The sequence below is a fragment of the Falco rusticolus genome, chromosome 4 (genome assembly GCF_015220075.1).
Source record: "Falco rusticolus isolate bFalRus1 chromosome 4, bFalRus1.pri, whole genome shotgun sequence".
Classification (NCBI taxonomy): domain Eukaryota; kingdom Metazoa; phylum Chordata; class Aves; order Falconiformes; family Falconidae; genus Falco; species Falco rusticolus.
This window is the reverse complement of record NC_051190.1, coordinates 29,314,482-29,340,552: the sequence shown is the minus strand read 5'-3', so window position 1 is coordinate 29,340,552 and position 26,071 is coordinate 29,314,482. Positions and strand designations below refer to the sequence as shown.

The 26,071-nt window shown below is 45.7% G+C and overlaps 1 protein-coding gene across 4 annotated transcripts in view; it reads left to right on the top strand.

Annotated features, from left to right (window-relative positions):
* SDK1 (sidekick cell adhesion molecule 1) overlaps positions 1-26,071 on the top strand; it is a 412,303-nt gene that overhangs the window by 366,790 nt on the left and 19,442 nt on the right. For all 4 annotated transcript variants that reach the window (XM_037385086.1, XM_037385085.1, XM_037385087.1 and 1 more), the window contains 5 exons: positions 11,593-11,708; positions 13,068-13,254; positions 14,067-14,204; positions 17,341-17,502; positions 18,704-18,829. In XM_037385086.1, coding sequence (XP_037240983.1) covers positions 11,593-11,708; positions 13,068-13,254; positions 14,067-14,204; positions 17,341-17,502; positions 18,704-18,829 — 729 coding nt within the window. The remainder of the gene's footprint in view (positions 1-11,592; positions 11,709-13,067; positions 13,255-14,066; positions 14,205-17,340; positions 17,503-18,703; positions 18,830-26,071) is intronic.

Below are 26,071 nucleotides of genomic sequence, written 5' to 3'. Positions count from 1 at the left end.
CAGAAGACTCTACTACCAGCATATTAATTAAACAAAAATCACAGGTTTGGGGCAGGCGTGCTTCACCTGATTTGGGAAGGTGAATAAAATGGAAGGCATCAATAGAAATCCTGTGCTAACGAGCCTGCAGCCTCCAGTGCTTCTCCCATATACTGTAAAGCTGTTCTGGATGAAAAATAATGGAATTCATAATTTCTTCCAGCAGCTGCTGCGGGAGGAGAGTGCGTGTGTGGAGAGAAGGTAGCAGAAGGGGTGAAGTGCACCGAGAGACACTAGCTTTTACACAGGCTGTAAATCCATTTGTGTGAAGAGGGGAGGGATGTGTGTCACTGTAACTGATGGTGACACGGGCGACCTTCAGAATTCACAAGGACTGATGAGGCTGGTTGGTTGTTGTTCTTTTTAATAATGATCTCTGAGAGGTGGCTCCACAATGGGAAAGGCAAGGAGTGAAAAGAGCTGGAGACAGAGATCCCCTTCTTAGAAAAGTCCTCCATTGAAATGCTGCCTCGGTTATACCATCCCCTTTCAGAAAAGGTGTCCTGGCCATCTCACCTTCTTCCGAGTAAAACTAGCTTGGAAAGGAACATGAGTGGGTTAGAGGGACAACTACTTCTTACCTTTCTTTTCTTACCACCTTCAAAAACCTGAACCTATCTCCTGGTGCAAAGCTAGCAGGCACCGAAGCAACTCCTTCACTGTTATCTACAATTATTTTGATCTGCCCTCCTGCCTGCAGCTCCACAGGTGTTCCTGGAGTTCACACATTATTTTGTCCAGCTGTGGCTGACACATGGAGAGAAGCTCTGCTCTGCCATAACATCGGGGGAATGCTCAGAGCTGCCTGGCCATCTCCAGCATTTTACAGGCAAGAAATAGAAACCACCTAGGAAGCTCCAAGACCAAAAGTAGTGATTTAGGGTTGGGAAGGAGAAGATAAAATAGGGAGAAGAAGCCATGCCAAGGAGAAAGAAGCCTCGTAAGGAAGCAAAGACTCGGCTCCAGGCACCTGGCTCCCCTTTACAAAATTGTTTCTAGCAAAGAGTACTTGTGCCTTCTTACCTGGTCACCTATGCTTGGGCAGTGTCCCTTTCTGTCTCGTGCTAATGGCAGAGAAGGTTCTCAGAACAAGGCTGCTTTGTCCTTGAGTATTTTCATCTCTTTCTGCTGGCCTCACTCTTTCCATGTGTTCATACCAAATACCCCATGTGGGGTCATCTCCCCATCCATAGGTCGCTTTCTGGAGAAGGGAGTCCCTCAGCGCTGCCTTGGGCCCCCCTTTCTCTTACAGCACAGAAACTTTAGCTCCTTCCCTGCCCCGAATGTAGCTGAGAAGATGCTGTGCAGAGAAGTCCCCCGTGCCTCTTTGTTAACAGCCTGCAAGAGGAACGACAACATTTCAGCGCATCAGGGCTGGCAGCTTCCCTCAGCCTGCCATGCCCCCCTTGGCCGTTTCCCCCATTTGGGACACGTGGGTCCATCCCTTGGTGACTGGCTGCACGAATGCAGATCGGGAGCACATCGCTGCTGGCATAGCTGGAAGAACTGGGTGGGCATTTCCATCCCAGATGCCGCTGGAGGAGGGAGGAGAAGGGTTATCGTGGCCATTTCACATTGCAGTAGTCTAAAACCTGTCAGCCTAGAGACAGTATCTTCCCTTGATAAACAAAAGGGGATGGAGGGAAGCTGTTGGAAAGTAGCATAATAAATAAATTATTGGTTTCGCTTGCTCAGACGTCAAGTTTGAGTTCAAGTTCAAAGGGGTTGAACTTCCTTGGCACTTTAGAAGCACCAAACCTTTGAAATGTTAAGGTATTTGCCTTTTAATTCTTGACACTTCTGAACATCAGCAAAAGGCTACTTTTGAGGGGTGGCAGGGTGTTTGAAACACTGATTTTCCTTTTCCCCTCCCCTTCAAAGAATCTGCAGAGCTGTTCCAAGATCATGCTCCATTGTGAATGAGCTCAACACAGCTGTTCTGGGAACGACCTGCTCCAGGAGTGACAGTGGCCTTTCATCCTGTCCCCAGTGTCTTTTTCCCTAAGGAAGGAGAAGTTCTCCTCCAAGCTCAGCGTGAAAGATCCAAGCAATACGCTAAAAGAGAGAGTAAAGTCAGAGCAGAAAGGGAAACTAGGAAGATGGAGGTGGGGGGAAAAGTGGTGAGGCATTTTCTGTTCGGACTGGGAAAAAAAACCTTTTCAGTTCCACTTGCATTACTGGAAACCATTACACCTGTATCCCAACAGTGTTTCGTTTCTGGAGTAGGATCAGCCGCTGGGTACATCCCATCAGTATTTCTTGGTGGATTTTAAACTTCTCCAGACTCATTCTGTGCATGGTTTCCACTTGGGGCTTGTCTGCAGCAAGTCCAATTTGGATTTGTTGTTCCCATCAATGCAGCTCCACTGGTGGTAATAGCAGTATAGATAGCACTCGGCTGCATTATCTAATCCTGCAGGGCTGTGACAGGGTAGTAAAAAATAACAAAGTAAAGTGTGCCTACATTAGAGCATTAGTCATTCCTTGTGTGCTACTGGTATTGCTGCAGTGCTGGGGAATTATGGATATGAATTTTCTGTATAAAACTTGGCTCCCTTTCCTATTCAAACTGGCTATTTTTTTTTAATTTTTTTTTTTAAGGGTAGTTTTATGTTCTTAACCTGTTACAGATGAGTACAAAGGTTTCGTAATTAAACTTCTGAATTCGGTAGCTTAGCTCAGTAGCTGCTCTTACAATGGTAAGACACAAAGTGACCGTGCCAGTGTGAGTCTGTGGAAGAAGTGTCCTTAATGTCAACATGTCAAAAAGGCATCCCTGCAGCTCTCTGGAGACTGAAATCTAATGTCAAGGCAGAAGGAAGCAAAGTCTAAGTAAGAGTCGCACTGCTGTCAAAGCGAGTTATCCTACCATATAGGAAAAGGAATTTTAAGAGAATGCACTGGAAAGCAGTGTCCAGATTGAGACATAGATTTGATGGGCTTATTTGACATCTTTAATTCTCCATTGACAATCCAGAAGCTCCCTAAAATGATTTGCAATGTTTTCATGCTGCAAGTAAAAGCTGAATGCGCGCCTCATTAACAGCTCATTAAGTTGTTAATATTGGTCATAAGCAGCCTTTGTACAGCACAATGCTTTATACAGCACTGCAGCTTCTGCTTAGCTCTGGTGTAATTGCCTCTTTTCATCACGTCTCAATGTAGGGAAGATGCTTCTGTCCAAGTAAAAATATCGGGTTTTGATCAGCTGCGCTTGCTTATCTCTGCCGCTGCTATTGCTGGGGTGGGTGGTGCGGGGCTGCAATTGCTGTGCGACGTTTTGCTCAGATGATGAACTTCCATCTCACAAACCCAACAATTTGACGTCGATTTTCAGCACTGACTGTAGCCCAAGACAGACAGACTGTCCGTACTCGAATTCATCATCAGGACTCCTGGCTTTGTTCTGCAGTTGGTGCAAGCAGCGGTGGGAGTGGGACGGCAGATTAGCTGTTCTGCTGCAGTGTTATATGGCCTGTGAAGAACTGAGTGTAGGGACATCCCTGCACAGTACACAGAGGGCGGGGGGATGAGAAGCCTGATCGTGTATGCAAAGCCTTACTGAACTAACAGTACAGCTACTCCATTAAAAGCAAAGGAATTAACCTTCCTTTCAAAAACATGAGCAATCAGTAGTAAAGTAAAACAGACCATAAATTGCACCAGTAAAGAAGTGGGGAAGCCCCTGCCTGATAACTCTTATTCAAGCAGACGCAGGCTGGAGTTTGAGTATTTTTGACTAAAAGGTTATATTTGGAGCCGAATTTCTATTTTCTGTAATTGTGCAGTCCTGCTCTGCTTGTTTTCCATCATTCTGGGATATGTGAGCAAAATGCTGTATTTTCATGTGGGTCTCAACTCCTGTGGCTTTACCTCCTCTGTACTGCTTTGCTGTGAAGCCAGCTGTAGAGAAACACAGTTCGTTTTCCTTTCTGACATCTGTTTGCTGTATCCATCGTCAATCATAGAACTGGAGGCGGTTCAGGTTGCCTGTTGTAGATTGAAAACAAAAAAGTTGTCATTTTTTCTTATGAAAGTATGAATTGACAGTATTCTAAAACATTGTGGGCACAGCAGCCTGGATGCTGAGATGATACAGGGGGTGTAGGGCCACAGGGATGAACTCAGGGATGCTATGAATGCAAAATAAACAAAGAGGGAGAGAAAACTCTCACTCAGAGTCAAGAAAATGAAATTTAATTTCTCTCTCCCCAGGAGCACAAGATCGCTGTCCTCCATGGGGTTCCCTGCCCATTGCAATCTGAAAATCCTAAATGAATCCCTCGTGGGGGCCAGCTCCCCAAACCTGCATTAAAGCCACAGTGAAAGGTTATCGCAGTGGCAGATCTTACCTGCTCAGTTTGATGTTTTTCTGATGTAGCCTTTAACATTGGGTATATGGCAAACCCAGTGGCGATTCATCCTAATTATTTGATATGCTCTCTTGACTTTAGTGGCGCATAAGGAGTTGTCGGTGCTTATTAGGCTTTAGTAGGTGCTGTTAGTGAACATTAAGTGGGTGCTTTTGTCAGCTGCCATGAACTTGCGGTATTACAATATTAGAGTGTGGGATTAACAAATTGTAATAAGTGGAACACGACTATAAATGGAGGAGGAGGAGTCTTGGGAACTGGAGAACCTGGAGAAATAGTCTGAAGTAGGTGGTTTTGCCTCTGTCTAATACGTAGACTCTTTTAAGGGAGTTGAGAGCAGTAGTTTCCCACCTGGTGCTGCTCCCAGCGCTCAGGAAGGAGGATCAGGCCAGGGTACCAAATGCTCTGCAGTTCTTCCCCATCCCTTACACCCTTGAAAAACCTTCGGTACCTCCTGGGGGGTGAATCCTGCACGCATCGGAGCTGACATCACGCTCAGTTAACATGCCTTTCACACTGGGTTAGCTCTGCTAGCTTTAGCAGGGCTCCCCCTGATTTGCATCGATAGAAGTGAGAGGGGATTTTAGCTTGTAGTTTATGCCTGTATGTTTGTTTGTGCATACTGAATGCTTGTCAGGCTCTCGCTGTTCCTCCTGGCGGGCCCGTCTCTGCTGACTGATGGGAAGCCTGCCTGTGTGTGATCATAGCCTTGTTGACACAAAAGAAATAGAGGAAAAAAGCTCGTTTTATTATTTCCCCCCTTTCCAGTTTTACCCACCTGTATGCCCTTTCCAGAGCAGTCTGATGGTTCTGTAAGGGCTTTACTTTTGGGCCAGGCGCTCTCAGTCCCTTGATGGATAATCTCAGTATATGATGTGATAGCTTATTTTAGGTTTGTATTAGCTAAGTAGAACTGTGGGCTTCGACAAAAGAGAAGTGTGTAGGTTTTGTTTGCAGGCTTTTAGCTATTTTGCAGAACCGCTCCGTGAGGTTTGTCTCAGTGGTAGGCATCGTAATGCAATCACAGTGACTTTTTCTGCATCGCTTAGGTCGTACCTGTCCCATGAAAATCCTGGTTTGGACATGGCTCGTTGAGAAAGCTGAACCCCATATTAAAAGAGTAGTAATCACAGCAACGGTGTTTTCAGCACCGCTGCAAGGAATAGTGAGGGACAGGATGAGAATTACTCCTGCTTGAGTCACTTGCCAGTTTATGAAGGTTCTTCATGAATAAGTCATACCTGTGGAGGTTTCCTCCAAACACGATTGCCTCCTCAGTTCAAAAAAATGGCACTGGCAGATAACCTCCTGGAGCCTGGGTCTGTGGAGAGGATACTCCATTTCTAGTCCTTGTTTCATTTCAGTGTTTTTCTGATATGTGCGGTGAATGTCATCTCTCCCTCTTTCCTCCCTCCACCCCTGCCTCCCTCTCATATCTTTGCAGATGCCGAAGACATGCCTGGCCAATGTTGGGAAGCTTCCCAGTACTAAGCGAGGAAGCTGGGGAAGTTACGTTTGGGTATCATTTGCAGCTGCTCTTATTTATGTTTTTTCATTACTTCAATACCCTTAAAAATTTGATGTGGCAAAACACAACTACTGTACTAAGTGTAGTATACAGGAAGGGGACAAAGTGTTTGCCTGCTCAGATAATATGGCACAGAGTAAAGCAGTTGCAGGTGTGCTAGATTCCCAGAGTCCCTACCCTGACAGCTCTTCTCTTTCTCCTCTCCACCAAAGCAGGTTTGTCGGTTTATCTTTCTATTTTTGCATCGATTAGGTTGTGCTCTCTCTTCATCAGTGTTCGTGAGGGTGAGAGAGATGTTGTTCAGGTTCTTCCTGTATTGACTTCCATTGGTCTTTTGTACACTCAGAAATGTTTCAGTATCTCTTACATCGATCTATGCAACCACTGAAATCAACGCACGTATCGCATATATCAACATTGATGAAAACAGGTTATTTCCTACTAAAACCTTGGCTCTTCCAGCTGCTTTAACCTCCTCCTCCACCCAGTAGGAGGCTGGGCTTCTTAAAGATGGGAGAGACCAGATCGCTCCTTTCCTGAGAGTCATTTCAAGTCGCGGGGTGACACAAGCCTGACGAAGTCAATAACTGACAGCACATTCGGGTTTGGTGCCACGTTGTCAGGCCTGAATAGATGGGCAGGGACACCCGGGTCTGGTGTCAGCAATTGGAGTAGCATCGGAGGGGTTAAGACCCCCAGCCTTTGCATGTGGGTCTGCCTCTTGCTGAGTCTGGAATACACCCAAACAACCCCAGAAAGTGCATGCCTGGCAAGGAGCACGTACTTCCATCACAAAATGTAGCCTAGCTAAAAACAGCCAGAAACTGGTGGAAAACATCTTTCACATTCTAAATATAGCTTAGGCTGCTTTGTCACAGCGGAAAGCAGCTTCACAGTAGCTGTTTTTGAAGCACAATTAACTAATTGTTATTGAACTAATCAGCATCACTCACACAGCATTCCTGATGGCACAGAGGTGCTGCTGCACAGGGGAAGCGTTCCTTGTTCCTCGCTCCCACCTCTCGTTCCCAGACACTGGAAGGAAATGGCCAATAAGCCCTGAACATTTTCCTCTCACGCTGCTTTTGCTGGGTGGAAGGAGTGACTGCAAACATCTGCAGACAGAGCTTTTTGTTCTTTCTGGGGAGGTACCATCCTTGCATTCCTTCTCTAAGCCCATACTGCAAGAAAACCCCTTGCGTTTTGCTTTGCCCGAGCTGCAGATCAGTCTTGCTGTTTTATCTTGTGACCTTCTGTTTGTTGTGTTGTGTTTGGCTTTTATAATCCACTTAACTGTTGCTTATCTACGCCATAACTTGAGGGCAGCGGCTGTAACGGGAGAAGAAACAATCTGTTCTCCGTGCCACTGCAGGGATATAACTCCAATAAGGCAAGGATGGTTTAGGCTAGATATCTAAAGAAAAAAAAATAAACAGAGTTCTTTTAGGAGTTATTAAAATAGGGATATGCAGCAGAGTTTGTGTGGGGATGGCAGGGGAATCTGGAAAGAGGTCAGTGGTTGAGATTACGCAAACATCTGACCAGCTGAGCTGATCCTGGTGTGACACGGGAGGATGGATGTCTGAGCCCTCTCCAAATCCTTTCCAGCTCTATTTTCCATGACTGCATGCACCAGAAATCGGTGTATAAACTTGCGAGGTGCAGCGTGTGCAAGCTTTAATCTTCAGCACGTGCTACACGGAATACTGTTGTGCCTTCTCCCTTGCTGTAACTCACTAGGTAGATGAGGTTACAGCCGGTACATCAGAACATGCAGCAGTCACTCGTCCATTATAATGTGCAGACATACAGATTGGAGGCTTTTTCGGCCCGGAGCCGTCTCTTTGTTCTGTGTTTATGCAACACATTGTGCAGTGAGATTCTGGCCTCTAGGTGCTAACACCAAAATGCAAATATATTGATTACCGGGGAATAAAAGCAGGCATGTTCACAAAGGCGTGCTTTGATGAACTGGGGGGGAAATGCTTGCTAGATAGGAAAGGATCAGAGGTCTTTACAAAACAGAAATTTGCTTGGGATTGTTTAGAACAGTAGGATCAAGCTGATGCACAGAAAATCTTCCGTCTCTTTCACTGCATTTTCCTCCTCATTTTTTTGCCTGCATGTTTATTTAAATGGCATGAGTATGGGGGAATCTTGTCCCAGACTTGTCTGTGAATTTCCTGACATAATACTGGCATTACAAAAACAATTAGAAAATCAGTAGAGGAGAAATCCTTTGCTACCCAGAAATCAGAGCAGATGTAAGAGCAGCAAGGAGCGCTTCATAAAAACGGTTATTAAGTTTACCCAATGAATCACTAGGATTTGTAGCCTACCTGTGCTACAGAGCGTCGTGGCAACTGTCACTAAGAAAAGGAATAGTGGTTTCATATTGATGAAAAGCTCTCCGTGCCGCACAGCCCAGAGAGCAAATATCCCAGGGAAGCAGCGAGGAAAACTAAGGAGAACCTTCAGCAATGCACGGAGCTCTGGTGCGGGCAGGCCACTGGGGATTTTAAGCACCTTCTCTTTAAAGGTTATAAGCATTTGCAAGCTCAAATTGCCTGCAGTGTGAGAAGAGGCTGTTCAGTACGACTGGAAAATGAGGGCAGTGATTTGTTTAAATGTGGGTTTAGGTGTATAACTTTATTTATGGGCTCATTTTGACACTCAGACTGCATTTCCAGATAGATTTCTTGTCTTGATACGATTCTGCCAACATCATCCCACTTCACAGTTGTTATTTTTTTACTAATTACCATACAACCTGCTCAGCCTTTCTCCTTATGTTTTGGCTGAGGGAGAGTTTCAAGGAGACAATCTCAAAGGTGAATTGATCAGATAAGAAATGTTTACAAATATCTGTGTGAGATTCCAAGGTAGAATATGTGCATAGAATTAGACTTTGTGAATGCATACCAATTTTTTTTTTTTTTTCCCAGGGAAAGTGAAATGCTTTCCACCTGCCAAGAGCTGAGTTTGGACCCTCAGGGGTCTGTGTCACTTCTGCTATAGTTGGTAATGTCACTGACACCTAAAGCAGTGTGAGGTATGCAGCTTTAACCTTGCTTTTTATGTATTCGGGATTTCAACAGCCATGAAAAAATTCAGAGCTCCAGTAATCTCGAACTGCATTCCTAGAAGGTAAAAGCCTTTTGCATTCACCTTTAAAATGTGCTTGCTTTTATTGGCACAGGCTGCCCATGCATTCAGTGAATGGTTTGGGGTTTCAAACAGGTAGAGTCTTCAGGGACGTGTTCCCTCCTTTCTAAGTATTTCATTCCGCCCTTAATGTAATGTGCTGTCTGCACAGAGCCACATCAAGCGTCAGCAGCACTTTTCTGCTGTCCCTTGCTGTCAACAAGAAATCTATGCTTAGAAGAGGAGGGACACATCAGCCTTTGAAAGTTGAACAGAGGGACAGACTCACAGGGCACAAACCCAAACAATTTACATCTCATGGAGGCTCTGGGGTAGCAAAGAGAAATGTCTTTTTCCACACTGTCTGGATTATTTTTTTTCCTCCCATCAAATTTTCCAGTGCCATGCCAGCAAAAGTGCAGCTCCAGCAGTGAGAGTGTCAGTGGAGAATGATCGCTGGCCCTTTTTAGCCATTGTGTTTCTTAAACGTGCTTCAAAAAGGGGTTGAGGAAAAGTGGTGTTTTTCTAGCGGCCAGCTGCACGTGCTGGCTCCTCTAATGGTCGCATCTCAGAAGCGACAATTGTTGCAGGCTGGCACATGGGATCCAAAGCAAAATGCTCTTGTAGATGCTGCTTCAGACCTGGGTATTGAGAGCACTTGGAAGCTGTCAGCTCAGGACAGACTGCGGTGTCGCTACCTAGAAAGAAAATACACTGCTAAAGTGATCCATTTTCTTCTGTGATGGTACATATCCTTGTTTCCCTGAGCGTGTCATCATCTGCAAATCTCTGAGATGTATTTTCAGGTTTGGACTGTGTGGTCAGGTTGGCCCTGTGCTCTGATGTGAGCTGTGAAAGTCTCAAAATCTGGAGGTTTTTGGTCCTTAGCAGAGCAGCACTACGTCGCATTGAACGCAGCCAGCCAGCTGCTGCCTTTGCTGCTCTGCACCCCTGCGAACAAGCTGTATTTTACTGATTGTCACTGTCACCTCATGTATTTACTACATCCAGCTGAAAAAGAAACGGAAAAAAAATATAATAAACAACTAGTTTTAACTAAGCGCAGGGATAAAGGCTATTTTCAATTTTGCCTTCCACATTTTAATTGTAGAGCGATAATTTTGCAATAGAGTTGCCGATGGCAAACAGGCAAAAGACATTAACTTTATTTATGTTTTGGATTATTAATGTGGCTGTTAAAATTCCTCCAGTTAGTTTTGATTGAATTGTTTTTTTTGTGCGATTCTGTCGTTTAATGGAGCGGTAAATAAGAATTTCTGATAATGAGCCCAAGCATCTGTCACAACAACCTGGCGCTGGTTATTAACATTTCCATTAACGGCAGGGTGGGCAGTGATAATATGGAAACCACACAGTTAGAACAAAATAAATAGTTGGTGTCAGGCTGAGTGGGTGTTACTTACTATTTTATTTTATAACTGTGAGGGGAAGGAGTATTGGTAGAAAAGTGTGACTTATGAAGGTCATTCTCTCTAAAGAAAGAAGTCTCCAGAGGAACAGATAACCGGGGCTATCTAACTTGCGTAGTGAATGTTTTATCACTTCTATTTATGGCCCGTAAGGGGACAGAGAGGAAAGCGGCAGCTTTCTCAGGTGGCTTGGGTGAAGGCTGTGGCATCGTGAACGCAGAGGAAGGGGAAGCGTGCCCTTTGCCCTGCTTTTCTCTCCCTGCTTCTGGAGTCTGAACAGGGCACGCTTTGGCACCTTTTCTGTAAACAGACATTTGCTGGTCGACGAAGACCTGCCGGAGACACAGACAGCAGGCCGGGAAAAGAGCCTGTCCTTGCTAGCTGCTGAGGAGGAAAATCCACCTGCACCAAGCCGGATCCCGGCAAAGGGAAGGATGGCCTGACCCAGGCGCACTCCAAGATTAGTTTTCGAGCACAGCGCAGTGCGAAGAAGAGACGGCAGCAGGAGGCAAAGGTGGCCAGCGTGTGTGCACGAGGGTGTAATGAAAGCAGAGCTAACGAGGAATGTGCTGAATGTCTTTGTGTCATCCATAAAATATGAGTTGAATTGATTAGCATCTGATGGGGTTTGCATGTAATTTTAGACACCATTTCAGCCGTGGGTCTTGGAGCCTGGCAAATGGGCTGCTCTCCAGGCTGGGTGCGGAGTCGGGGCTGGGGGCTACCTCGCCCCCCGACACTGCCAGAAGCACCGTGTCCCTGCTGAGGGCCAGCCCCAAACCATACCGTAGGGTGAAGACAAAGTTCTCTTTTCTTTTCCAAGGCTGCTGGCTAAATTGAGTTGATTCAATGTCTAACCCAATCCGTGTGGGATGGAACGTCACCACCTCCGGAGGCTCCTCGGTCCACGTGTGCTGGGACATCCTTGCGATACAGATGCCTCCAGGGCTGACTCTTTTAGCTGGCTTGTGGCGTGAACAGGGTCTATCCTGGGTCCTTCGGCAAATGGCAGACTGCAACCTGGATATGAATAGTTCTGCTTGTCACTATTAATTCTGCTGTTCTCCTTCCTCTCTAGCACCAGCGTTGGCCCCACAGAACATCCAAGTGAACTCCCTTTCTGCAAGCCAGCTGGAGCTCACCTGGGACCCCCCTCCTGCCGATAGCCAAAACGGGAACATCCAAGGCTACAAGGCAATCCTCCTGTTTCTACTGGTTTCATTTATCTTACTTGGCATTTCTGTTATTGTGAGATAGCAGTACAAACTGCGGTTGCCCTCGCTGCATAAGGCAAAACAGCATACGAAAGAAAATGAGATTGTGGGGGGAGAAAAGGAAAAGTGTGTTGCTATTTGTGGAGGAGAGCGTGGAGAAACAGGGTATGCAGAGAATTAGGCAGCTCCACTTACACAGGCGACATACCTGCTCCAAAAAGCAACAGGTGCACAAGAGCTAGGGACAAGAAATGCACTGAAGAAAATTAACTGAGCTTTCTACCAAATGTTAAAAGCCATTAGGAAAAGCAGAACTTTCTCCAAGCTAGGAGCCTGAGCCAGGTCAGATTTCGGAAGACTTATTTCATTTCCTTAACTTTAACAAAATTAAATCATAGTATTAATTGCATTTGGTCCATAGGAGATGAGCACGTTGCAAAGGCATGTTGTTTACCTTCTCCAGGATGAGAATGGACCCTCAGAGAGTGGAAATGGGCAAGTCTACAAACACTATAGAGCTTGGCTGGGGTTCAGTGTCTGGCTCTGCCTCTGTCCGTGAATTTAGGTCCATAAGCAAAGAAAAGCCAAGCCAATGCGAATAATCTGGCATCCCTTCCTGGCAGCAACAAGCATCCTTATATATCAATTCATGTTCTTTTCCTTTTGTACGTATATAGATGGCTCTAACAGCTTGGCTTGTAGAGCCAAGGTGGAGCCTTGCCTTGGCGCGTTCTCTCAACTTTCTGGCTTGCTTTGGCCTGTTGTAACACTCTCGCTGCCAGGCCTGTCCAATAAGTAGGGCTGGCATCACTCGTCCTCTTGGAAACAACTTCTCCAAAGCCTAATTTTATGGCTTCAGGATAAAAATTATGTAAGGGAAGGGCAGGGAAAAGTACCTCAAGGAACTTTAGGGGAAGTCTTTATTACCCTCTTCAGGAAGGCATTTGCCTGGCTGTCCTGTGAGCACAAATGGGGAACCCATTGTGTGCACGCAGAGGTGCATTATGGAGCATCATATCACGATGCCAGTGCTGACAGAGGCTAGCATTTCAGGGAGAATTTAAAAACTGGCCTCTCATCGCTGAACTCTGGCAGTACGTACCTGCTGTCATTAGGCCATATTCTTCAGCCTCTGCTCTATTTTTGAGTGATGTATTCAGCTACATGGTCACTGGACTCAGGGGAGTTTCCCAAAGGAAAAGATTGGGCACATGGTGAAAAGCATTAGTATCCCATTTATCCAGAGCAAGACCTCACCATCTTCCTGATCTTTTAGAGGTGCAGTGCCCAGATATTTTCTACGTGTATGCCATACTAAAACATCTCACTGTCCCAACAGATTTATTACTGGGAGAGTGACATCCAAAATGACACGGAGAAAGTGAAGGTCCTTTTCCTCCCAGAGACAACTGTCCGGCTCAAGAACCTGACGAGCCACACGCAGTACATGGTCTGCATCTCCGCATTCAACGCGGCCGGGGACGGCCCCAGGAGCAGCCCCTCGCAGGGCAGGACGCACCAGGCGGGTAGGGGACCGTCCTCGTGTCTCAGAGCGCAGGCGTGGTGATGGCTGGCACAGAACTGAGGCTGAGGGAAACGGAGGGATGCAGGAGGGCGCTGGTGTTTGGAGTTAGCTTTTGGATGGGTCTTTACATTGTAATGGACTTGGAGGGGGGAAAAAAGGGGTCAAATAAGTGGACCCTGTGGGAAGGGGGAGATGCAGTGGAAACGGGAATGGATTAGCAGAAGGGCCAGTCCCTTCACAAGCTGGTCCAGAAGGAAACAGTCTGTGGGTCTTTCTGGCCTCTGCTGTCATATCTGAAAATGTGTAGGAACTCATCTCCAGCACCTGGAAATTGCCCAAACAGTCCTGTGAGAGAATCACTATGCTTTTTATAGTTCCTCTTTTTTTTTTTTTTTTTTTTTTTTTTTTTAAAGCTGGATCAGCAGCCGCTCAGTCAGACTGAGCTGTCTCTGTGCTGGACGTGACCAAAACGGGAGCGCTCCAGCACAGGGGGAAGGCGATGCCCTTGGAGGTGGCTATGGAGAGGGGGGGTGCACTCAGGCTGTACGCACATGTAGCACCCTTCTGAGGGTCTTTCCCTTTGGTGTCCTGTCTCCTTGCTTCCTTTTGAGGCTCAGCTTTGCAGCTGGGTGGCTGATTTTTTTTTTAGGACAGGCTGGGTTTCTGCAGGACGTTTGGATACAATTGACAAATCCTCTTCTCAGTTTATTTCCTTTAGATTTAGGCTGGGCAGATAAACGGATGTTTTATAATATATATGTATATCAGATTGACTACTCCTACTGCAATTCAATCTCTTTGTAATCCTTCCAGCACCCAGTGCTCCCAGCTTCTTGGCGTTCTCTGAAATCACTTGCACGACACTCAATGTGTCTTGGGGCGAGCCGACAGCAGCAAATGGAGTCCTACAGGGTTATCGAGTAGTCTATGAGCCTTTGGCTCCTGTCCAGGGTAAGAAAGACCTCCGATCATACATATTCATGGAGAAATGACAAAAAAGTACTGTAATATTTTTTATCTCTGCCCAATTTCCCACTTGTTCTCTGCCGTTTTCCAAGAGAAGCCAGGTGGCAGAGGGTAAGTGAAACAATTCCACTTTTGCCAGAAGTCTTCAGCAAACTATAATATTGTGGAATATAGCTTTTTTGTCTGTCCTCTCTCATTTTCTTGCACAAACTATATTCTGTGTGATTTGAAAAGTCATTTTACAGCCATCGTTACCTGGTATGGGCAAAGAGGAAACTCAGCCTGAGAGTGCTGATTGTTTCCCTGCTTTACGCTTTGGAATTGCTGAGTAGGCTCCAGCCCAGAATAGTCATCAGACACATTTGCGTTGCTTATCACATCATGTGTCACTTCTGTTATTGCAAAGATTGCCCGGGCATCAAATGTGCTAGTCATCACTGGTACCGCTGCCACTTTTGACAGGGGAGAATAACTGTGATAGAGATTTAGTTGTGTCTGTTTACACGGAGTTTTCAAGCAGCATTTTTAACCCGGCACTAGATTTCAGCTAGACCACGACAACGTGGTGACCACGAATGTTTCATTAATTTGCCAGAACAGCAACAGAGAAGGATTTGGCAATTTCAATGAAAACAAATTTAAATTTATTCCAAAGGTGAATTAGAAAAAAATTACAAAGTTTGTGGATGGTCTTATTAATATTTTTATATTCCTGGTAGATCGCCAATAGTTCAATAGGATGTCCAACTTTGGCAGTGTGACAGCAGGGAGAGTAATTTCAGCCATTGCCAATCCATTTTAAACTCTTTTCCAAAGAAATAAGGGTATCAATCATTTGTATTTGCTGCTTCAGTAAGGAATAAAGATCTATATTGTCTGAATATCCATGTCTCATGCACTGAGAAAGTTATATTCAGGAATGAAAACACGAGAATAAAAGCACTTTCAGCCTTTACGGCTGGCAGGTCTGAGCACAAAGAGCTAATGCAGAAAGCATTTCTAATTCTGACCAAGAAATGTGCACAGGGTATGCAGGAGGTTCAGGCTGTTTGGGCATTTCCTGCCTTTTCTTCATTCCTACACAATGTTCAAGAATACAGGTTTTCCCCTGAAAATATGGAAGTGTCAGATCATGTTTTCCCTGCATGCATTTGACTTAACATCCTCAGAATCTGTGTTTTGTTTTCTTCTTTTCCCCACCTCATCCTGTGCTGTCTGTGGCTCCGGCTTGTCTCTGTTTCCCCTGTAGAAGATTTCTGATGCGAGCAGGGAGGTTATGGAGGGCTTTTCCTCAGATTCTAAATTTTTTGACTGTATTTGTTTTCCAGTTTCTATCCATTTGCTGTTGTGCCAACCATTTCATTTCAGTAAATATATTTATTCTCCTGCCGTGGTAAGCAATCCCTCCCTTGATGCCATCATTTTCCCATGATAGAAAAGTCATGCTCCGTTATTTAGAGAGCAAGGCAGAGCCAAACTCATTTGAGGATGGAGCACGTAATGGTGCTGAGCGCAGGCAGCAAGGCTTGCGGGGCCAGCAGCTGCCAGATCCCACGATCCAGAGGATCCCTCCAGCCCCAGGTCTCATGTTCCTCCATGCCAGCACTGCAGTGCAGCAACACGGATGGACCAGACCCCCTGGAGCTTTTCTCCTGCATCTTTTGACTTTGCACCCATTTGTGGTTTTCAGCTGAGCATCCTTACCTTTTTGACACCTCCTGCCTTCCCCCTCACAAGCCACCGCTTAAAACCTGCACGTTTTGCAAAACTTTCTAACAGCAGTCTGTTCTTTAGCACAGTTTTCTCCCGGTTTGACCTTTTTATTGTTTAAGCTTTACAGTGTTATGTTTTACACACTAATAGACAACAAAATTGCCCTGGAGCCTTTTTTAACAGTTCCTTTTTTTTTTTTTTTTTTAACATAACTTCAAAATGACAAATGCTTCCTGATTTGTCTCAGAGAAATGAAATAGTACACCTAGGGAAGGAGAGAGCACTTTTACTGCCTCCTCATTAACCAAGGAAAGAATCTCTGAGTTGTAAATTGTATCTGGGAGAAAACTTTGAACACAAATTGCTTGGACATTATTCTTTATTTAACTGATAAAACCTGAAAGCATCATCTTGATTTGCATAAAATAAGCATCTGGATTGAAAAACATCTTCCTTCTGCATTTTTCTGGAAGGATAAACTAGCAAGCAGCCTTCTCTTGTGGGAAAAAGGTTCTCCCACTTCCTAGCTTCTTGGTTTGAAATGGGTTATGTGCATCTACAGCACCAGAAGAATGCCAAAAGGACTCTGTAAATTCAAACTTTCTGTTCTGTAAAATATTTTATACATCAAATCCTTTCCATTGACTTACTTTTAGAAAATGTCAGTGAAAACTAGATTTTTTTGGTTCCGAAGCACTTACTGCTGCTCTGCCCTTTCCTCAGCAATGAGAATGTAAACATGATGCTAGCTATGAACCTTGAAGGATGCAGCACTGTTTTTAATTCACCCCTGTAAGAAAAACTCCTAGGGTGAGAAGGGTGAAACTCAAGTCATGACTTCAGCTCGTGCAAGCTAATAGTGCTTTGATGGCATCCCCTGTTGCGGTGGCATTTATACCCACAAGCGCCCTGTGAGGCACACGTCCTGCGTTCTGCATGCACCTGGCAGTGGTGGAAAGGACAGGACGAGATGAAGGGGAAAAGGCTGGCCCTTGTTTCATCCTCCAGGCAATGGTGTGGGTTACTTGGCAAAAAAGCAGCGGAGAAATGCTCACTTAGGAAGCAATCTGCAACATGCAGTCCTCTTCGTTTACCTCCTCCTTTCTTTCCAGAGTAATTAGTGAAGTTGCGTGTAGTCTCTTGGCAATTTCCCAGTTGTGTTGTAAGGTTTTTTTCTTGTCAGTACCCACTTATCAAGCTTAAACTCTAATTATACTTATCAGCGCTGAAAATTGGCTATTATCACTACTTAAACTCCTGCTAATTGTAAGAAATACTTTCTTAGCAAACTGTTAGATAATTTTACTTACCATCTAGATGTAATAAGCTTCACTTGATTTTTTTTTTTTTAATTTTTTTTTTTGCATCGCAACCTTCTCTTATTTGCCTATCTGCGTGGCTGTTCCAGGAGTAAGCAAGGTGGTGACCGTGGACATTAAAGGTAACTGGCAACGCTGGTTGAAGGTCCGAGATCTCACCAAGGGCATAACCTATTTGTTCAGAGTGCAAGCCCGAACCATCGCCTATGGACCTGAACTGCAAGCCAACATCACAGCTGGGCCAGCAGAAGGTAAGTGGAACCATAAACGCATGTCACGAGCCAGAGCAGTTACACAAACGCAGACCAACAGCGGGGAATAGTGCACTCAGGGCTTCACATGAATTTCCAAGCCAAGGAGAAGTTGGGTCACAGGAGCTCAGGACATGATTCAGTGGGTTTCACAAGTGCCCATGAAAAACGTGTTTCCTTTTTTCCTGAAATCTGGAAGCCTGATGTGAATAAACAAAACAGCGTGAATAAATCATAATGCAAACAGGCTAGCCAGGGATTTCAAAGCTGCAGCCTGACAGCACAGTGAGTAATTCTGACTGTACTGCTCTGCGGTGGAGTCAGAACTGGAATAACTCTGCCGAAACCAGCAGAGGTTCCTGGATGTAAAACCAGAAAGAATTTACAATTATTCTCTCCTGACACTTTGGCTTGTGCAGAGGGAGAGGTCTGCGAATTTGCTGGTATTTTAAGAGAAGCTACAGACTGGATGGCAGCATTCCCTGCCTGGTTCAGTGTCTGTACCAAAAGAGTTGGGTTTCTTATTTGATCAGTGTTTTTTGAAAACCAGATAATCGTAACAAGTTAAATGTTCTGCTACGATACCGGCCTGTCCAGTAAATCACAGAACATCACTGCAATGGTTCTGGTTTTTGCTTCTTTTCCAGCTCAGGGAAATACTTGCTCCCTCCATCAGGGCCAGGTGTGGCAGTTCCACCCTTCTAGGTGCCAACAAGCTTTCATTTTATCACAGAGCCCTCCGTCACCATTGTCCGCGACAGCAGCACCGTGGATCCACAGTCTGACTCTCCTGCCTCACCACTGGCAGGATAAAGGAGGAATTCTGTCTAACGTGGCTGTGGCTTCTTCCCAAGGGGACGGGCAGGCAGCTGTCCCCAGGAACCTCTCCCTGAAACTCAGAGGCTGGTCTCACCTCTGAAGTCCAAAACAGCAGTGGCAACGTGCAAACACTGCAGAGATGCTAAGGGTTGACACGAGAGTGGGGTTTCTTTTCCCTTCTTAACACAAGCACCTGTAAAACTCAGGTAACTGCTGGTGCTGGTACCTAAAAGATTAGGTCAATAGCCCATTGAGCTGGTTTATGTCACGTGTATGTTGACCAGTACTGCTAGGTGTTTATTTTTTCCTATATCGGTATAAGAATATAATACTGCCGTCCATCTCCAATAGCACCGCTTCCTATTCTCTTTTCATCCTTCAGGGTCTCCCGGCTCCCCTCAGGAAATTCTGGTGACAAAATCTGCTTCTGGGCTGACGTTGCAATGGACTGAGGGAGATTCAGGAGAAAAACCCACAACTGGCTACATTATAGAGGCACGACCCTCAGGTAAGGCATGGGAAACACTGCGAGCTTGATGCCACGAGTTCCCCTTCCTTCAGCCCACGCCAAAAGCCATCCTGCAGCTGAGAGGCTGGTGGTTGTCCCAGTAAGGCAATGGGATTTTGTGAGAGAACACTGTTGCCAGCCAGTATTAAATGGTTGCTGGTTTATTACGTGGTTTAACAGACTTTCTCCTGTTTAGGAGTAGTCACAGAAAATTACCCTGAGTGCTCTGGCTTTCGCTGTGCTACATCACTGGTAAATCATCCTACTGATGAGCTAATATAGTTAATAATTAAAACTCACTTAAATGCTTACAGCATCTTTCATGCCCAAGGACTAACCAGTACTTGCAAGCTGTATTTTGAGGATCACGGATAGAAGTCTGACCTCTTCTGGAGCAGAACACCACAGCTAATTACTGTTTCTCAGTTAATAATAGGGCCAGCACCTTGGCACCACATACACATCACTTTCCCCATTTGTTCTGCAGGCAGGATGCTTGCAATGGGAGGACAGGAATCCCCTCATCACTACAGTTTTTCCCAGCACTTTCCCAGAGCTCCTTTCCTTCTGGGATTTGCATCATACTGAAGCTGCTCTCTGCTTTTTCCAGAATGTTTTCCCACTTGGACAAGGTCATTTTAAAAGAAGGCATACGCTCCAGCCTGTCCGCAGCCTCTCCCCGTCGGTACCCCTTGCAAATTCCATAAGCGCATGCTTTCTGGTAGCCAAGTCATTAAGAAAAACCAGTGAGCGCTGCCAGACCCCTGCGTAACCTGACGTGGTCATTTCCCTCCCCTCTGACAGAGAACCTTGCTAACCGTTTGCCAAGTGCAGTTTTCCAGCCAGTGATGCATCTACCAGATACTTGTTTCGTGTGGGCCGTGTTTGAATGTCACGATGTCAAAAGCTTTGCTGAAGTCAGGATAGATGATGTCTGCTCTTTCTCCTCTATTGACAAGGTCTGCTACCCTGTCACGGAAGGAAATTAGACATGATTTATACTTGACATATCCATGTTGGCTGCTTGTTCTTCCCTTTTTAACTTCTAGATGCTTGCACATTGCTTGATTATATATTGATTAAATGAACGTTTATCTGTTTGATATATAAAGGATCCTGTTTCTTGTATGTGTCTTGAATGTAAGGTTGCATTTAAAACAGATTAATTATGTGTAACCATACCTGTAACAAAATTATTGCCTGTGTTTCTGTGGTCATCACTGAAGATGATGCCATGAGGCATTTTCCATACCTGCATCTGATAGAATTTGCTCTGTAGTGAGGCTCTGCTGTGACCTTAAAATTTCTTCCTTATTTCTGTCATTTAACCTGACAGTTGTTCTCAAAACCAAAGGCAAGGAAAATGTGTACCTTCTCATAGCACCGGAGTTTCCCAAAGAGAGCAAGATATTTTTTTTAATTAGAGGCATGACAGCACCGTGCTTCTGTTTCACTTACATCAGCGTATCGATTTCTGCCCTTATTTCTTCATAGGTAGAAAATATTGTCTTATTTGAACAGCATTGTTTAGATAGCAAGTTAAACCAAAGCGGTTCATTGAAGTTCACTTATCAGCTTACATTTCCCCTGAACAGGTTTTTTGGACTCAGGGTATTTTACAGGGAAGCCTGCAGCCCATGCACGGATTATCTGCAAGCTGGAAATGCAACTCGTGTGAGTGGTGACATTGCAGGCTCCTCTGCTTTTCCTGGGCTTGTCTCACCGTTGGATGTGAACAAACATTTTACAGTTCATGGCTAAGGGTGTAGGATTTGTGGTCCACTCTTTTTGAGTAGGAAGAAAATAGTCCCTCCAAGGCAGGTCTGAGCTGCATTAACCCAGGGTCACTTCTGCTGGCCCCACTCCACTGATCCTGGAAACACACAGAAGAAGTCTTATTCTCCTGCTCTTGCAACCTGACTGTTGAGGCATTTAATTCCTCTTCAGATTATTTTAATCCTATTCATGCTGCTATAGCAAATGAACTAGGCATTTGTATGCTGGATTCTCATCCTTCGTTCTGGTTGCAGCTGTAGGAAGCGTGAAATGTGATCCAGGAGAGGAGACAGACTAATTGGAACATTTGCTTATTTCACCCAACCGGCGGCTTCCTTTTTGTGCCGCTTTTTTTCCTCATCTCTGCATGGAGGAGTTTGAAATCTGAATTACAAGCTTAACAAAAGCAGGGAACTAATTCCTTCTGTCAGGGCTGGTCATTCAGAGCAGCTTCTGTTTTAATATCGTTCTAAAAATTTGCTTCTGCACGTTGATTTATAAGGGTAGTAGAGCATGGATTGGAGCAACCTTTGTTTTTAAGGAGTTGTTGTCCAAGAGAAGAGCAGTTGACTTGTGCCCTTCACATAAAGTCAAGGAAGGGAAAGATATTCATCCTTCTGAGATCAAAAAGGGGCACGGAACAGACAGATGAAAAGCATTAGCTTGTTGCCAATATTTAAATGCAATACCACTACCTTAGTGTTTCACATCTCAAGTGTCATCTATTATAGGCCTCATTACCCCAAACATTAAATGCTGTATCATCTCATTTTCCCTGCTGTAGCTCCCTGCCAAGACTCTTCCATCAGAGCAGGAGGGTGGCTTTCTGTCAGAGATGGCAAACCCTACCCCCTTTTGTCGCATCCCTTCGAATTTTTCAGTGTCCTGCTGTGTCTCCCAGGGCTCCGGCTGCCCCGCTGGGTTCAGCGATGGTGGCAGCAGGCAGCTGAGATTGTTCATTTGATCTCCCCGTTTCTCTCCCAGATTTATGGAAGGTGACCAGGCTGACTACCTCCTCTGCATTTTGAATATACCCAGACACCAGGATGGCGCAGGCGAACCAATATTTTTTCCAGGGTGATCTGTGCTAGAGGAAGACATTACAAAACCAGAAGTTTTTTCTTTTCCTTCACCTTCTCTGTCCCTGGAGAAATAGATTCCAGTTTAGCTCCTTGTGCATTACAAGAAATGCAATTAAGCAGCCTCTGTCACTGCCATCGTAAGCACTCCTGAGACGTCAGCTAGGCTGGCTAAGGAACAGGTATTAGATCATGGCCTCAGTTTTTACGTACAGCGGAAAAGACAGATATGGCACAACGCTGTTAAGATTCCCAGTGGGCTCAAAGGAGTGGAGAAACTGGTTTCACCCCTCTTTTCCCAACCCCACGCCACAGCCAAGGCTCCTCTCTCTGTACCATGCTTTAATGGGGGGCATGCAGCCGGTAAAGTACCGAGCATTCTCACACAGACTTGCCTTCCCAGTTATCCCCTGTCTCCAAAGGAGGTGCTTCTGCAGAATGCCCCAGGGGTCACTGCCAGGAGCACAGGGATCTATAACTGCCAGCAGAGACCTTCGTGTGTGTATTGGCTCGCTGTGGTGTTGCCTTGCTGCAGCACGGCCGTGTAGGCGTTCTGGCAATCTGCCTCATCCAACCATCAAATCGTTTAGGTTGGAAGAGACCTTTAAGATCATCGAGTCCAACCATTAGCCCAGCACTGGCAAATCCACCACTAAACCATGCCCCTAAGCAAGCACCACATCTTCGTATCTTTTAAATCCCTCCAGGGATTGTGACTCCACCACTGCCCTGGTCAGCCTGTTCCAGTGCTTGACAGCCCTTTGGGTTGTGTCACTTCAGGAAAAGCCTCCAAACCAGGACAAGCCGATACAGATTTCCTCTTCTGCCTCCTCTCCCCATCAGACGTTTTGGACTGCGTTTGTTTTTCCCAAGCAGGGAGTGACTTAAGCCTGGTGGGGGGGAGTGGCATCTTAACGTGTTCCTAATATTTCCAGCACCACGGCTGGCATGAACAGGCCAGTAAACCTCAGGTCAGCCACAAATCATGAGCTTAGGACACAGACTAGTCGGGGAAGTGTTTTCTTTTGCTCCCCCAGGTGATGAGTTCTATAAAGGCGGTAGGCATTTTGGGGAGAACCCATTTACTTGGAGTGGGAATCATCCTTCCCGCAAATGCTGGTTTTCACTTCCCACACCCTGAGGGCAGATCTCACTTTAGTTTCCTTTCTGGTGTCTTGAGTCATGTTTTTCTGTTTTCTTCCTTTTCTATTTATTTTTAAACAAATGTGGGAGCGCAGTGTCAAACATGGACACCGACCAGCCCAAGTCAGTAAATTCAAAGTGAAGGGTGCAGCTGCATTGCCGGCAGCTGCCGGGGGGCTTTGGTCCGCTCCTGCTCGCAGACGACGTGCCGAGGCTGACAGTTTGTCAGCCTTCACTTCCCATTCTTGTCCTTTCGCTGGTCTGCACGGCCATCCAGCCCTTTGCCTCTGACTAACACATCCACATTTTAATTTTGTCCTCTGTAGGAGGAACACTACTTGCGTTCAGCCGGCCCTTAACTCTCAACAGCTTCTCCCCTCGTAAACCTCCTAATGTATAATTAGGATGAAGTTTTACGGCACGGCTCTCCTCTCGCTCCAGGAGGGGAAGGCTGGTGTTTAAGACCCAAATAACTGACAGCTTTCCATCTCCCCAGCCACAGCATGGTGGTTGTTTGTTAGCGGCCTGAGTTAGCAGAGCCAGGAGCCTTCGTTACTGACTGACAGGTTGATTCAGCATGGAGACCCCGATTAACTGCCTGTGAAGCCCGGCCGGCCCCTGGGTGCTCACACAGCTGCAGCCCACGGCGCAGCTCCTCGCCACCACGGGTGGGCTGGGGCAGGGGGCTGGAGGTGGGTGCACCTTCCCCATCAGTCAGCTCCTCTCCCCAGGCATGTGCCTCGCTCCCAAATGGGGCGGAGGAGTCAAGGCGGGGAGATAAAGCTCAGCTCTCATGTCAGCGGGAAATAAGGCTGGGGCAGGGTCTGCTGAAGCGTTGCTAGAAACAAGAAACAAAGTAAAACAGGGTTTTTGGAGGAGCCCTCCCCTTTCTGTCACACATTTAGGCCTGTTTTAAGAGGCTGAGTGCCCAGTGAAAGGCGATGTGAAATGAGGAGAAGGACAGATGTTACTGCAGGAAGAGCATCTGCGAGCAGTGCGGGCGCATCCCCGTGCAGCTGTGCTGCCTCCCTCGGATGGTGGCCGGGGCAGGCTGCGCCTCGCACCTCGTGGCGGGAGCCCGGCGATGCAAACTTTGCTTTCCTTGGCGGTTTCTATGAGTTAATACCCACCTGATAGCCCAACCACGCTCTTTCCTCCTTAAACTAAGTGGAAAATACTGTGTACAGTGTGCTAACGATTTTCTACTGAACTTAAAGGCCAATCTTGGCTATCACAAGTGACCTTCTAATGAATTCTCTTTCAGCTGAACTTCTAACATTTAGAGCAAACCTAGTTTTGAGGGATGGGGAAGAGACGCAGTGTATGAATTCACAAGCGTGTGTTCAATATTTAATATCAAAGTTCACCACTGAAATAAAACGCTTTTTTTAGTTTGGAGATATCTGATCGCGATCTCTGTCTACAAAGTGAGGACTGAATGTTCCGGATGGAAATGAGATAAATTAATTGAGGCTCTGGAATTAAAAAACTTGTTGGCCAGGTCTTGGGAAGCCACAGACTACACCATGCGTAGCACTGGGTTGGAGTCAGCAGTGGGGAAGACATAAGGATGTCCCCTGTTTCAGGTCGCCACCCTGTAGACTTCTGACGGCTGTAGCTGCACCAGCACCTCTCTGGGATCCCAAGGATCACTCCTTGGGTCCTATCTTGGCCAAGCCCTGATTCCTACCCCAGAAAAACAGTTTGGGCAAAGATTCTTTCAATGACTGAGAGCGTGGTGGGCCGGAGAAGTTAAGGCCACCAGCTGGAGCATCTCTGAGCCCCTGTGAGACAGGAATACTGCTGAAGGAACATCTGCCAGCAGCCTTTGCTGCCCCACACCACCGCCACCGTAGCCAAGGGGTCAGAGAGGTGGCAATGCGATGTTGACTTCTCAAGGGTAGTTTTCCCGACTTACTACAAGCTTTACAGAGGGGTTAAATTTACACTTCTTGGTCTGCTGGATATTCTGCACTGTGCACCCTGATAGGTTTGAGAAAATGAGTGAGAAAGTGTCTGTGTGAGCAGTTGTGTTTGTTGCAATGAGTACGGAACATTCATTTTTATTGTTGCCTTTTCTTCCCCCGTTTAAGTGGCTTTCAATGCAAACAAATTGCTTTTCAGACAATTCACAATGGGCTCAAATTCTCTTATTGCTGTTTACAAATGTGTTTATGAAAGCTCAGGCAATTCTAGCAATTATGGCAATATTTTATAGTCTGAGATGCATCTTCCTAGTACTGGTGGTTGCAACAATCTGACTTTGAAAATGCATCCCTCACTCCACCCTCTTCGGAGAAACTAAATCCCAAGCTCCTTTTTTATTACGTTGTAAGTTTACGTGGTAGAAATAATCTAGCCTTCTATTGCCCTGTAAAAGGGAAGTCAATATTTTATCTCTTGTTTTATAGCCATTGTAATATCCAACTAATACATAACAATGGTACATTATGATAACTTCATTATACTCTGATCATGCTGGTGAATAATGTATTGGTCTGAATTTTAAGCATGACGGAAAAATTACCGATTTTTATTGTTCTTTGGTATTTCTCAAATGTACCTGGCGCAATAACATTTCAGCCTGCTTTTTGCATCCACTGAGCCTGCCAATCCTCCTGATCAGAAAAGATGTAGTCGGGGGGCTGTTAGGTGTTGCGTGTGTTGCTAGACGTGTAGCACGGTACAAATTACCGAGCTGATATTTACTGATGCCAAAGTTAAAACGTTCACATGGAAATGCACCTGCAGTGTTAATCAGTTAATCTTTGTTGCTATTCCCTGTTGCACAGAAATAGGCGAAGGGCCAAATTTTGCTCTTATTACACCAGCACAATTTCGGCATCGCTGTGGTGACTCCAATTAGTTTACACCCAGGTAAATGCAAAGCAAATGAGAACAGATTCCTGCCTTACATTGCAGCAGCGGAACAAGTCACTGAGGCTTGCTGGCTCCGGCTTTATTGTTACCTTGATAACACCTCAAGCTCCAGAAGTCATGCTGATGCTCAAATCTCGCAGCACAGAGGACTTTCTTTCAAAGCAGGCAGCTCCTGTGCTGGAGCCATATCTATGCAGAGGTTATCATCCTATTCCCATGGCTGTGGGACATGCAGAGAAAAACAGACATTGCTCAAACAGCTTTGATGACTAAAAGTAAAAGCCCAGTGGGGTACTTGCAAGGTCAGAGCTCTAAGAGCTGCGCTGGCTTAGGCTAGCTGAGACTTGGCCCCATGCGTAGACAG